Source organism: Asparagus officinalis, chromosome 9 (assembly GCF_001876935.1).
Source record: "Asparagus officinalis chromosome 9, Aspof.V1, whole genome shotgun sequence".
NCBI lineage: Eukaryota > Viridiplantae > Streptophyta > Magnoliopsida > Asparagales > Asparagaceae > Asparagus > Asparagus officinalis.
The window spans coordinates 65,194,628-65,207,635 of NC_033802.1; the positions used below are offsets into that span (position 1 = coordinate 65,194,628).

Sequence of the window (13,008 nt, forward strand, 5' to 3'; positions counted from 1 at the left end):
TACAATCTGACAACTCTTATATTTTTAAGGAGCCAGTATGAAGATTACAAGATGACGATCTTTACAACGCTCTAACAAAAGAGACTACAAATTAACGGTCTTCTTAAATCAAAACGTAGATATTTCTCAAACCGTAAGGAATTCGAAATGAACGAGAGCAAACCGAACCCTTCGGGTCAGTTTGGTCGGCTCCATCTCATCGAGATAGTCGATTTTCATATATAATTCGTCCAATTCTGACTTACAGTTTGAAAGTTATGACATGTTCTTCGCAACAAGTTATGTTCTGAAGTCCGTCTGCAAGATTAGACTTCGCCTGAACATTGGACTTAGCCTGAAGCTCACCAAGCTCGCCTGAGGCTCGCCTCTGTGTTTAGAGTCAAAATGCAGAGATCATCTTTGCATCCCAATAACAAAACGAAGAGTTAGTGCCTGTGTTCCAGACTCAAAACGTAAAGTTCGTGGCTGCGTTCCAGACTCAAAACGCAGAGTTTGTGGCTGCGTTCCACACTCAAAAACGCAGAGTTCATCTCTGCATCCCAACAACAAAATGCAAAGTTCGTGACTACGTTTTTAGGCTCAAATACAGAGCCCAACTCTACGTCCTAGGTCCAGAACGCAGAATCCGTGCCCAGAACGTAATTCTTGCATTTGACTCGTTCAAACACGAGCTTAACAGTTTTAAAACCATTTCCCACGATTTGAGGGGACCACTCCCCCACTTAAGAGCGAATTAAGGGGGCAGTTACACCCCTTAATCTCTATAAATGGCAGAAAACTCAACTGAGTTCAGGATCTCTAATTGATCCTCTTTTCGGCAGCTAAAAAAAGGAGATCTTCGAATTGGGGGGCTCTTTTTGGACATGGGAGCACTTTTGGATCTGGGAGAGATCGGCATTCACCCTTGGAGATCTGGGATCATTCCTCGGCAACAGAGATTTTTGGAGCTTTCTTCTTTGGCTTAAAAACCGATTTGGGTTAGATCTTAATTAACTCTTTCATTGAGTTTTAAACTCGCACCGAGTTCCTAAACTCGTTAAGAGTTATTCTTAAACTTGCCACGTAAATTCTCCTCAACCTCAAGTCAAGAGGATTCAACCGTGTTCCACGAGTTTAAGCATTCAGATCATCAACGGAAAGCAAACCTGACACGAACATCGAGGGAGACATCTCATCAACACCAAGAAGAATCCAGGTTAAACAAAGGGAATGATCTCCATCGACCCTTCTCTCTTTTGTAAATCGGGAAAACGATCGAGAAGATTTGTAATTTACATAGTGCTAGAATCTAAAATAATAGCCCTCGATCTTCATCACAATACTAGAGTTTTCATATAATAGTTTAGTCCTTTGGTATTGTATCAGAGCACTCCAAATTTAAATCTTGTTGGCTGCAAATTTCTAAACTACAACCCTACGTTTCTCAACCCTCACTACAATTTTAGAATTATGATTCAATGTTAGGAACTTTAAGATGGTATCAAAGCAGCACATGTTCGACTCCTCATCGGCTATGCGACTCCAGATCTCAACCAATAAAAAGGATGTTCAAGCTATAGGGACATGTTAGAATATAAAATTACAACCCTCAAGCTTCATCATAATTTTAGGGTTTTAGTGTAGTGGCAGGATTCTTTGACACATATAAATAAATAAACCACTATTTTCCCCATTTATTGGGAAGAAAAGGAAACAAAAGGAAAATTAGGATTAATCCAACTGCTAGTTTAAAGAGGAGGTATGCAGTTTAGTTTTGACTGGTTTAATTCCAGATCAGAGAGAGCAGATCAAATCGTTTAAGGTCAAATTACTTTGGCCTACCAAAATAAGTTTAAAGTTCTACTCTAGTTATTTACCACATCAGGGTCAGGACTTAATTTGATTTTGTTCCACTGTACAATTTAACTAGAGTTGCCAAATAGATCGTAAGGATCAGTTAAACAACTACATTAAAACATGTTTATCGAGATCAATTTTGACCCAAATTTATAATCTTAGTCTGACAAATTTACTATTTGGACGTAAAACGATTTTAATCTGACTTAATAATCATACCAGAACCAATCTCGAGGGTGCCGGTTTAAAATAAATAGATCATATATAATTCGAAAAATGTTGCGAGAAAGAAAAGAAAGCAATCAAATTGAATCTTACTCAAGCGTGAGAGGGGAAAAAAAAAGAAGAATGTTAGTTCTAAACTAGTTTTAATTGAAAACAAATTTATACAGGTTTAGTGTGCAAATTACCAGGCTTACCCCACGCATTCGCCCGCCCAAATTCCTAAACCCTTTAAAAGCCCTCTCCCCTCTTTCAAATTCTCATTCCTCCCTCAAATCACGCAGAAATCATAAAAAATCACAGGGAAAAAGCTCACGGAAAATATCAAGACAGAGAAGAATCAATGACGCTCCTCTGCTTCTTGCTCGATCTCCGTACAATCCCCCCTCCACTACTCAGCGATCTGAAGCAGGTAAGCGATCTCCAGCTGGATCGGTCGATCGATCGTCTTCCTTCTCGATTTCATCCTATTTTTTGATTTCTCTCTGTGTTTCGGCGCCAGAGCCTGTTGCAGCTCGCGAATCTCTACGCGGTGACTCGTGGAAAGGATCGATGCGAGGATGATATCCCGATGCTTCGAGATCTGATCGGGTTATGCTACATCGAGAATTCTCCATCCTCTTCATCTCCTGAGGTCCGCAAATTTCGATTTGCTTTCTTTATATGTTTGGATCTAGGGTTTTAAGAGTAATTGTAGCTTCTTCTTGTTCGTGTACTTTACTTTGTAGAGGAATTGTGGAGATATCTTGACTCTTTTGAGGTCTATTATGTTTCTTCTTTGTGAAAATTGAGCACTAAAACAGTGAATTTTAGCATCTGATGGTGTGTTTGGATGCATTTTAACCTTTGGCCAAAAACATTTTCTTAAGTTTTTTTTAAACAATGGAATTGTTAGAATGTAGGATATAGATATAAGAAACATGGAAAAGAATGATAGTTTGGTTAGCTTGTGATAAAGGTAAAGAAATAACATAAATTGAACTTTCTATAACACAAGTTGCACTGAAGTTAAATGTTTTATTATTTTCCATTATCCGTACTTCAGTCGGTTAAAATTTTCTCTCTTTAATTGGTATAGCAAGAGGGCTCGGAGTTAATTTGCTTGTTCCCGTGGCCTAAATGTTATGAGTCTGTCCAAGGGCCTATACCTAGTTGGGTATCGAGGATATTAGACAGGTTCCTACCTCCTTCTAGAAGCATGTTATTTCTGAAGTTATTTTCACATGTTCATTGCTTGTATTCAAGTAGCCATTAGCCAATATATCGATTAGTATATCCTTTTCTGAGGCTTTCTGCAAAACAAAATGGTCTCACTTTTCAGTATCCTTTACCACTTTTTATGATTTTTGGGCAATGTATCATGAATTCATGACTATCCCGATAAATCATGTGAAATTTAACCCAAAAAAATGGGTTAAAATGTTGTAATACTGATTTTAGGCTTCTATTTCTTTTAAAAAAATCGTATGGACTTATGGTTCAGTCAAGGTCTGAACCCAAGCAAGTATACGCTTATGTAAATAACCAGAAAGAAAAAAATTGGTTCAATTAAGACCAAATCCTTTTGTAAAAGTGTTGTAAAAGATATATTCCCGATATTCGCCATCCAATATGAAATTTTTCCTCCGATATCCCCGACATCAAACATTTAGTACACTGAAAGCAGCTACATTTAAAGTGCCATAGATATCACGAAGTTGGGAGTTTTGGCACATGATACTGTAGATTATCAATATATGGAAGATTGTTATTTCAAATCAATGCTAGGATTTGTCCTTGTATTTAGCTAATCTTAGTTTGATTGAATTGAGATTTGACTTTGATGGGAAAGAAACGATTTCAATTGGAACTAAATTCTAATTGAAGGCTGGTTGAGATTTGATAATCCAGTTCAAAGTAAGGAACCCTATATGAACTCAAGAGAGGAGAAAAGCTCTATAAACACGCATTGAGAGATTCACTGTAAATAACGCTGTTAAAAAAAATTCATAACTATAAGGGAGGTTGAATAGGTGTAGAGAAGAAACATATGTGTAAGTCTAGAGCTTAGATAGTGACTTTTATGAGATCTAGAGGAGGATCCTTACGGTTTGCTCTCAAAACGTGAGGAAGACAAAGTTCTTGTTATCTCTTGTAATTAAGTCGATTCCTCTCTCATCCCATGGACATAGGCTATAGCTGTACGACATTAACTCATTGTCCTTGCATTGTTTTACTTTTCTACGAGATTTGTCAATATTGATTCCGCTTGTGTGCGAATTTTTCTTAGAGGTCTCTCTTTGCATGGTTGCCTTGTGTCGGAGTGGATCTAATTTGGTTTGTTTGGTCGCTTCTGTATCGTTGATTTCCCCAACAATCATAGTATATATTTAAGTTGTACAAAAATCACAATGGAAAAAAACAAAGGTGTCGATGTGTCATTGACCTTTATGTTTGGTTCAAAATAATATAGTTTGGAGGGTTTCAGACTTCTATTTTCTGCTCATGATAACTAATATTGGGTGAACCATTAAAAGTCCTACAGTCTAATATATTGTGAAAACTGAGAACATGGAGATTTACTGTTTCTTTCTGTGGTGAGAGTTGGGGTTATTTTTGTGAAGGATTCCAATCAGACATCAAGAAAATTGAAAGTACATATAGTAAGACTTGAATAAGACAAGCCTTCTTATTTTAAAGAGTATAGTTTCCAAGCAATATCTAATCTATTAGAAAGGATGCCATTGCAACTTGCAACTCGGGCAAATACTTAGAATTTTTTTTCCACGGAATAATTATTAGTTATGGTTATAGAGGTCGTTTTTTGTGTCTTATATATATAGTTGTGAGATAATTGGGCGAGTTGAGATTTATATGATATCCTAGTCTTTATAACCGAAAGTCATTTTTTCTGTTCAAACTATATATATTCAAATTCAGCAGTAGAAAACTCTAATCCTTTCCCTGTTTCCACACATGCATAAATAGAAATAAAAAAGAAATATGAGGCCAATTTTACATAGATTAGCAGTACCTAGAAGGAATTCAAGACCCACTAGCCCTACATAGTTTCGTCCTTAGGAGGAGTGTAGAAGTAAGTAGGAAGCTACTTATTGTTTAATGCTTTGATGGCATTGATGCATAATTACAATGTTTATCAACTTAAAAGATAATCATTTGCATAATTACAAGGACTGATAGCACCTTTGCCTATTTGTGAATTGTTGGGCGCAGAGTCATGCCCTCACGCCGCGGAAGCGATATCACCCGAGAGAAAGCCTTGGATTTTGTTTTCACAAAAGTTCAAGCCAACCTCTATATTCGTGTTTCGCGAAGGAAACAAGAACAGAAGTGAAATATCTCAGCAAAGTGAGATATACACTTCCTTTCATCAGTTCTAGGACTGACTTGTCGATGGCACCTACAAGTAATGACAAACACATAGTTAAGACAATACAGACGCGCGATTTACGTGGTTCGGTAAACTTGCCTACGTCCATGGGAGGGGGTAAGGGGGATTTCACTATGAGGAGAATACCAACTCCACTTGTACAACTCATAAACTATTGTACAACTCATAAGCTATCTCTCTCTCTCTGAATTTTCTCTCTTGAAAATCTCTCTAACTCCCACTCTTTCTTTTCTTCCTCCACACATTCTCTCTCTCTGAATTTTCTCTCTTGAAAATCTCTCTAACTCCCACTCTTTCTTTTCTTCCTCCACACATTCTCCTCTCTTCCTCCCTTCTATTTATAAATCTCTCTAACTCCCACTCTTTCTTTTCTTCCTCCACACATTCTCCTCTCTTCCTCCCTTCTATTTATATAGGCAAAGAAGAGGGGACAAGAGAGCATGGGTGAGCATGGGCATTGACAAGAGAGCATGGGCAATGAGCATGGGCAATGGGCATGGGGAGCATGGTGGGCATGGGGTGTCCACCATCTCTTGTCCCCCCATCCCTTGTCCTCTCTTGTTCACATGAATTTAGCAAATTGTGGTGATTAATTGAAGTTTCGTTAGATAGCAAACAAGCAAGTGCTATTTCTTTCTTGTGGCATGTTACAAAATTGAGCACTACAGTTGACATTGTTTTCCTCTGACCAAGATCTCTCAGGCATCTAATTATTTGTAGAATTATCAGTAGTTGATGTGGCACTGTTATCAAGATGATTGTGATTGTGCAGCGTGTTAGTTTCATTGAGTGGTAATTTGCAGGTTGGTTTTGGTTGTAATGACTAGGGACACTAATACTAAGAGATGGATGGATTTAAAATACTTCCTCCAATTATTAACTACAAAGTTAATATTATTGTTCTCGGTAGTAGGGCCACCTCACTTGCACCTGTTTCTAGAGATTATATGATGATCCGACATATATAGAGCTCTATAGAATTGTAGATTGCTGACATGTATAATCTTTTTTATGCATGTAAGAAAATCTAGGAGCATGTACACTTCTAGAATGCAAGCAGCATGAATTGATTCCTCCAGCCGTAGCATGAATTAAGTACTAAATTCTAGTGGGGAATTACACACGAGTATATAAACCACTTAGTCAACAGAAAACTATATGCTAGTTAGTCAAGGTTTTTGAGTTATATAATTGTATGGTTATTATGAAACCATGATCCTCAGAGGCATCACGAGAAGACAAACATCACCATGAGCATAAAAGTTGAGTTATATATTATAAGGGAGACCAATCAAGTCTCCTTGGGTGGATTCTCCTCAGAACATTTGGCTAATAAGCTTATTTGTAGCAGAGGGTGTAAAAAAGAACATGAGAAGTCACAGTTAGATCCTATTCCCATGGATAATAAAGGCCGAGCATTTACAGTGGAGACCACTTACAGAAAATTTTCAAGGGTTCAGATCCATTATTCAACCCATAGCCTTTGTTTTACTTGGGGAAGGCTTAATGTTTCAATCTTAGCAGAAGTTACATCCCTGGCTTTTAGAGCTTGATCTGTCCACCAGAAAGAGTAATATAGAAAACAAACGACAATAATCTGGATTATTTGGGGATAAATTTGGATTCTTTTTGGTTTTTTATTTTTTTACTGTATTTCATTTCATTTGACTATTTTTTGTTGGTACTAATTATAGAATGTTTTCAACAGCTGAAAATAGTCTATAGGCCCGGGAAATGTTTCAGTCTTCGTGATTTTCATCATGCTGTCAACAATATGCCTATGAATTACATTCTGCCCAACAACTCAATACCTACTGAAAACAGTCAAGGTAATTGCGAAATACATGTAGGTTATGCTGATTTGGTTGTTGTCTCCAAAAATGTTCACAACTATGCTAGTTTTTTGATCAGATTCTTATTGAGTTGAATCACTGATGCATTTTAAAAAAGTTATTTCTTTTTGGCAAGCAGAGGTGTCATTGACGTGCCTCTTCAGTGAAAAAGCATTGTATGCATGGGGTGGCGATGATATCACAAAGAAAGTGATTGCTGTGTCAACCACTGGGTTTACAAGCATTGGTGCTTTCCAGAAGTCTCTAATGGTGTAAAGGATGCACTGCTTGATTCACTATCCTACATATAAACTCTACTATATCAGTTCTGAAATTATTAATTTTGGCTTGTTGACTGCTACTGTTTTGACAGGATGCAGCAGAGCACTGTGTTACAGTAGAGTTTACTATATTGGAGCAGAAAGATATGAATCTATATAGTGGGACATCTGAGAAACTTACTGAATTTGTTAATAGCATCCATGAGCTTGAAAACTGTGTTCTCCACAGGTATCTTCCTGGTAAGGAAGTTGCATAAAATCTTCAACAACCTCAAATGTCTTTCATTCAGCTCAATATATGTTGAAATTACATAATTGTCTAGGATATTAAGCTTGACTGTCAGATATATTTCCTTAAGAGCCTATTCTTCATCTTTGGGGTCTTCATGCAAATCTTGTGAAGTTTAGAACATTGTTTTGCCATGATTGGGAAGTGGGATAAACTTCCTTGTAACATTTCATACTTAGGTGGATTAGAACATCTCAGAATATCATCTATAGGATATCTGATACGTTGTCTTTGACTTCTATCTGCATACAAATTTTATAAAACAATAACGGAGAAGAGTACCTGTGTCAAAGTGTATGCTTTACGTAGTATTTATCCTGAACATGGTTTATGAATCCCCTGAACCAAAACAATTTTTTTGTCAAATTGCAGATAGTTGGCTGTTGTGTGGCCTTGTAAAAGGATGGTTGCAAGAGCTAAGGAATGACATAGAGGAACCTCTACAAGCTATGTTTCTGTTCAAGAACACCGTTGGAAGGTCTATAAAACAACTCTCTTGCAACTTGTCTGCCTCCTCCGTTCAGATCATTGATGGTTTTACACCATGTCAGGTAATACAAGTGACAAGGATAATTGGAGTCCCCATTTACAATATTTTCTATTCTGTTTGTCTAGTTAAAATCCTATGAATTATTTTTCAACTATGTCGTCAAGAATATGTTTGTCCGATTTCCCTTCAAATTTTTGTAAATACGTATGCTGTTGTTAGTTTCAGTAGCATTCAAATGACAAAGAAAATATCACCTTTCCACCTAAATGCTTTCCTTTGAATGCTTGCTTCTTTGACTAAGAAAGTTCCAATTCATTGATAAGTTACCCTCATTTATTAGATGTTTTTTTAGATATTAGTCCCTTAAATCATAGGTATTTTGATATTAGTCCCTCAAATCTTCATATTTTGATACCCAAATTATCTTAATGTGTTGTTATTAGTCTCTCCAGTTAGTTGGTGTTAAACGGGGTTCGGAATATTCTGTTTTCCTGTAATTTTTTTCTTTAATGGACAATTATACCCCTCTCCTCTCTCCTGTCAGGCCTCCTCTTCCTCATCTCTGCACTCAACCACCACAGCAGCTCCCTCTCTGCCCTCTCCCTCCACCATTGCACCCACTTCAATGTCTTCACAATTCTATGAGGTTGCGGTGGAGAATTTGGTGTTGGTGGTGCAGAATTTGGAGGAGATGGTTGTGAGTGATGGGAGGTGGAGGCAGTGGAGATGAGTAATGGGGAGGGGTGGTGGGAAATGGATAGGTAGTGGTCGTTGTAGGATTGGTAGTTGATGGGCTCAGGATAGCGTTTTGACAGGTTAGCGGTCGACCGTGAGGTTTTGACGGTCGACCGTGTTCGTGCACAGGGCTCACTGTGCGTCTGGACCTTTGGCGGTCGACCGTGACGGTCGACCGTGGTTTTCTCTAGAGTTGGGGGATGTTCCTGGAGTTGGGACGGTCGACCGTGACGGTCAACCGCGATGCCTGCGCGGTCGACCGTCACGGTCGACCGCCGAAACGGTTTGGGCAGAATCTGGGTTTCAGACCCATTTCGTTTGGGGCTTTTATAAATACCGATAACACGATTCTAGGGTTAGTAAGGCAGGAGTTTGAGAGCTGAAAGGGGTTTTTCCTTTGGGCTTCTATTCTAGGAGCAATTGGAGAGATTGAGAGTTGATTTGTTGATGGTTTATGAGAGATTTGTAACCCTAGTTTGTTCCTCTTAATTTCTAATAGTAAAAACTCCCCCCTCCTTGCCCCGTGGACGTAGGCCATTGCCTAACCACGTAAAATCTGGTGTATCTTGATTGTTTGTGCTATCTTTGGTGTGTTGTTTATCTTCTCTCGGCGGTTGTTTGGATCTCGGCACATAGCATAGGGGTTCCTCCCTAACAAGTGGTATCAGAGCTCCGGGCAACGCTTGGGCTTTTTTTGGAGGAGTAGATCGGTTGGGAAGTTCATCTAGAGTTTCGATTGGTGATAAAAATAGAATCTTTGTGGTAAAAATTCTATCTTTGTTCAAGTTGGATCTATTTCTTAATTGTTTCCGCAATTATTATTGGGTGTTTTGAGATATATGGTCGGAAAAGATAAAAATAGGGAGGGTTCTTCTAGTGTAAAGACCGTCCAAAGTTTGAGTATACATTCTATGAAAATAGATGTAGAAAAGTTTGATGGCACAAATAATTTTAGACTTTGGCGATGCGAAGTCTTGGATGCGCTAAATGCGTAAAATTTAGAAGATACGTTAGAGTTGGACGGGAAACCGGACGACATTGATGAGAAGGTTTGGAAGAAAATGAATAGAACGGTGTGTGGTGTGATTAAATCTTGTTTGACTCAAGATCTAAAATATGATGTGATAAATGAGAGTTCTGCAAAGAAGATTTGGGAGGTCCTAGAGGGTAAATATTTGACGAAGAACATCAAAAATCGCTTGTATTTGAAGAGGAGGCTTTACCGTTTTTAATTAAAGAATGGGACATCCATTAATGATCACATGAACCACTACACGAAGCTACTTACAGATTTAACGAATGTAGATGTCATTGTTGAAGATGAGGACAAGACGTTGTTATTGTTGAGTTCCTTGCCCGACGAGGAATATGAGACCTTCGTCCTCATTCTTATTAATGGGAAGACATCTCTTTCATATAGTGAGGTCATCGCGGCTCTTGTGAATTATCGACTTCGTAAGAAGGACAAAGAGACTTCCATTGAGCCGGTAATGGGGGCATTGGTTGCAAGAGCTAGAAGTTCAAACCATGGTAGAATGTCGCAGTCTAGAGGGGGACACCCTACAGTTGGTAGGAATCAGTGTGTCTTTTGTAGAGAGGATGAACATTGGAAAACCGAATGCCCAAAATTACAAACTGGGAAGAATAAGGGGAAAGCTATTCAAGCTTCAGAGGTGAATGTTGCCAAGGCTAGTGGTGACGTTTCAGATTCGGATTCTTCGGGCTATTCGTGCCCAGCTCTTCCATCAATTGGTGTTACCGACTCCACCGAGTGGATGTTAGATTCATGTGCTACTTATCACATATGTCCTAGGAGAGATTGGTTCTCTAATTTTTAGGAGTTGGAAAGAGGGGATGCTATTCTTATGGGTAATGATCACAGATATCCTATTGGTGGTATTGGTACCGTTCAGATTCGGACGAGTGACATGATGATTCTGGAGTTGGTTGATATGAGGTTCGTTCCTCAACTGAGGAAGAACATCATTTCACTTGGGGTATTGGAGGCAGCAGGCTATAGGGTGATCTTGGCGGATTCTCGCTTGAAGGTCATATTAGGATCCATGATTATGATAAAGGGCGTCAGAAGGAGTAACTTATATTATCTGCTTAGGAGCACGATAATTGATAGAGCCCTGACGACTTCTTTGGCTAGACTGTGGCATTCTTTGATGCTGGGGTATATGATTGGCTATGTCATGCACAGATTGTTGAGGAGTGCTATGACCTGTAGGGTGAAGTTCTTTGAGCACATTAGGATGAGCGAGAAGACCAAGGTGGAGTTTAGCACTTCTATCCACCAATCGAGGGGTCTTATTGGAGATGTTCAGTCAGGCATTCGGGGGCCTTCCATGGATGCATCATTGAGAGGTAATCGTTATTTTATTTCCTATGTTAGGGATTGTACTAGACATTTATGGGTTAGAACTAAGCCCCGTTGGTATGAAGCCTTAGTAGTCCCCCAATAGTTGGAGGAGGTGTATGAGCAGAAAGTTTACCCGTCGTACTAGTTCTAGTAGGGATTTTTTCTTGCATTTGTGCCATGCTCATGGCAGTTAGAGACACTTCAGAGGAGAGGAGACAGTGGGGCGACGTGATGAGATGGTGAATTTAGTGGGTCGTTCTTTTCTGGAGGAGGATCGGTATTGGTTGTCGAACAGTGGATTTGGTATTCGGGCTTCGACACGTTTGGGCTATCTTATGAGGTTGCCGACTGCTACGTGTAGAGTTGTTAGATCTGGTGGAGCTGTTTTAGATTTTGGTTGGCGTCGGATATTTGGCTACTCAGCACTTAGTCACATCGTGGATGTGAGATTGGATCTGATTGCATGATTAGGATTCAGAGGCTCTTTTGGCTATCAGTTGAGGGCTTCTGAGTTTGGTCTGAGCAGGTATGTCACTTTGGACTCTCGGCAGATAGAGAGTATTGATCAGATCAGTGGGATATCGCAGCGGGTGGAGGATGATGCTACTCCACATTGGGTAGAGCTTACTCCACATACTCCAGGTCATTCTGTATTATTTGGGATTCCAGCTGAGGTGACACAGCGTGGGAGTCATTTGGATTCAGATGCTAATGATGAGTTGGTAGATCCGAGTGCAGCTGGTGGATATAGCTTGGATACGACCATTGGTTCACCTCAGGTGGAGGTGTTTGGATCGTTTCAGTTTGGGACCGTTGGTGATGCTATCAGTCGTACATTGGATGTTGGTATTGGTGAAGATTTGAGAACTCTTCTTTTGGATTGAGGGCCTTTGAAGGCCATTGGGTGAACTACGTGAATGCTTGATTCCTTGGAGAGAATACGTAGGCAGTCAGTGTTGATGCAGCCAATTTGGTGAGTAGACACTGTTGATTTGGGGTGAGTGTTCGCACTCCCGTTTGGATCTCGACTTGTTGTGGATGGAGTCCATTGTCATGAGTCCGTTGTTATGACGCACTGGACGTAACAAGTGAGTATTTGGTGTGGTTGGTGTTGGCTCAGTTTGGTAGAATCTTCGTCGAGGTGGAGATTTGTAAGATTGGCAGTTGATGGGCTCAGGATAGTGTTTTGACAGGTTGGCGGTCGACCGCGAGGTTTTAGCGGTCGACCACAGGGCTCACTGTGTGTCTGGACCTTTGGCGTCCGCTGTGGGCGGTCGATCGTGGTTTCTTCTGGAGTTGGGGGCTGTTCCTGGAGTGCAGTCGACCGCGATGGATCGCGATTGACCGTCACGGTCGACCGCCGAAGCGGTTTGGGCAGAATCTGGGTTTCAGACCCGTTTCGTTTGGGGTTTCTGTAAATACCCAAAACACGATTATAGGGTTAGTAAGGCAGGAGTTTGAGAGCTGAAAGGGGTTTTTTTTTGGGCTTCTATTCTAGGAGCAATTGAAGAGATTAAGAGTTGATTTGTTGAGGGTTTATGAGAGATTTGTAAGCTTAGTTTGTTCC

The 13,008-nt window shown here is 39.7% G+C and overlaps 1 protein-coding gene across 1 annotated transcript; it reads left to right on the forward strand.

The window, feature by feature from the left end:
• LOC109823559 lies at positions 723–12,325 on the forward strand. The gene is made up of 9 exons (XM_020389835.1): positions 723–2,470; positions 2,561–2,692; positions 7,158–7,278; positions 7,421–7,551; positions 7,655–7,802; positions 8,224–8,402; positions 8,886–9,052; positions 11,283–11,446; positions 12,111–12,325. The coding sequence occupies exons 1-9, from the start codon at positions 2,402–2,404 to the stop codon at positions 12,323–12,325; spliced, it is 1,326 nt and encodes a 441-aa protein (XP_020245424.1). The 5' UTR covers positions 723–2,401.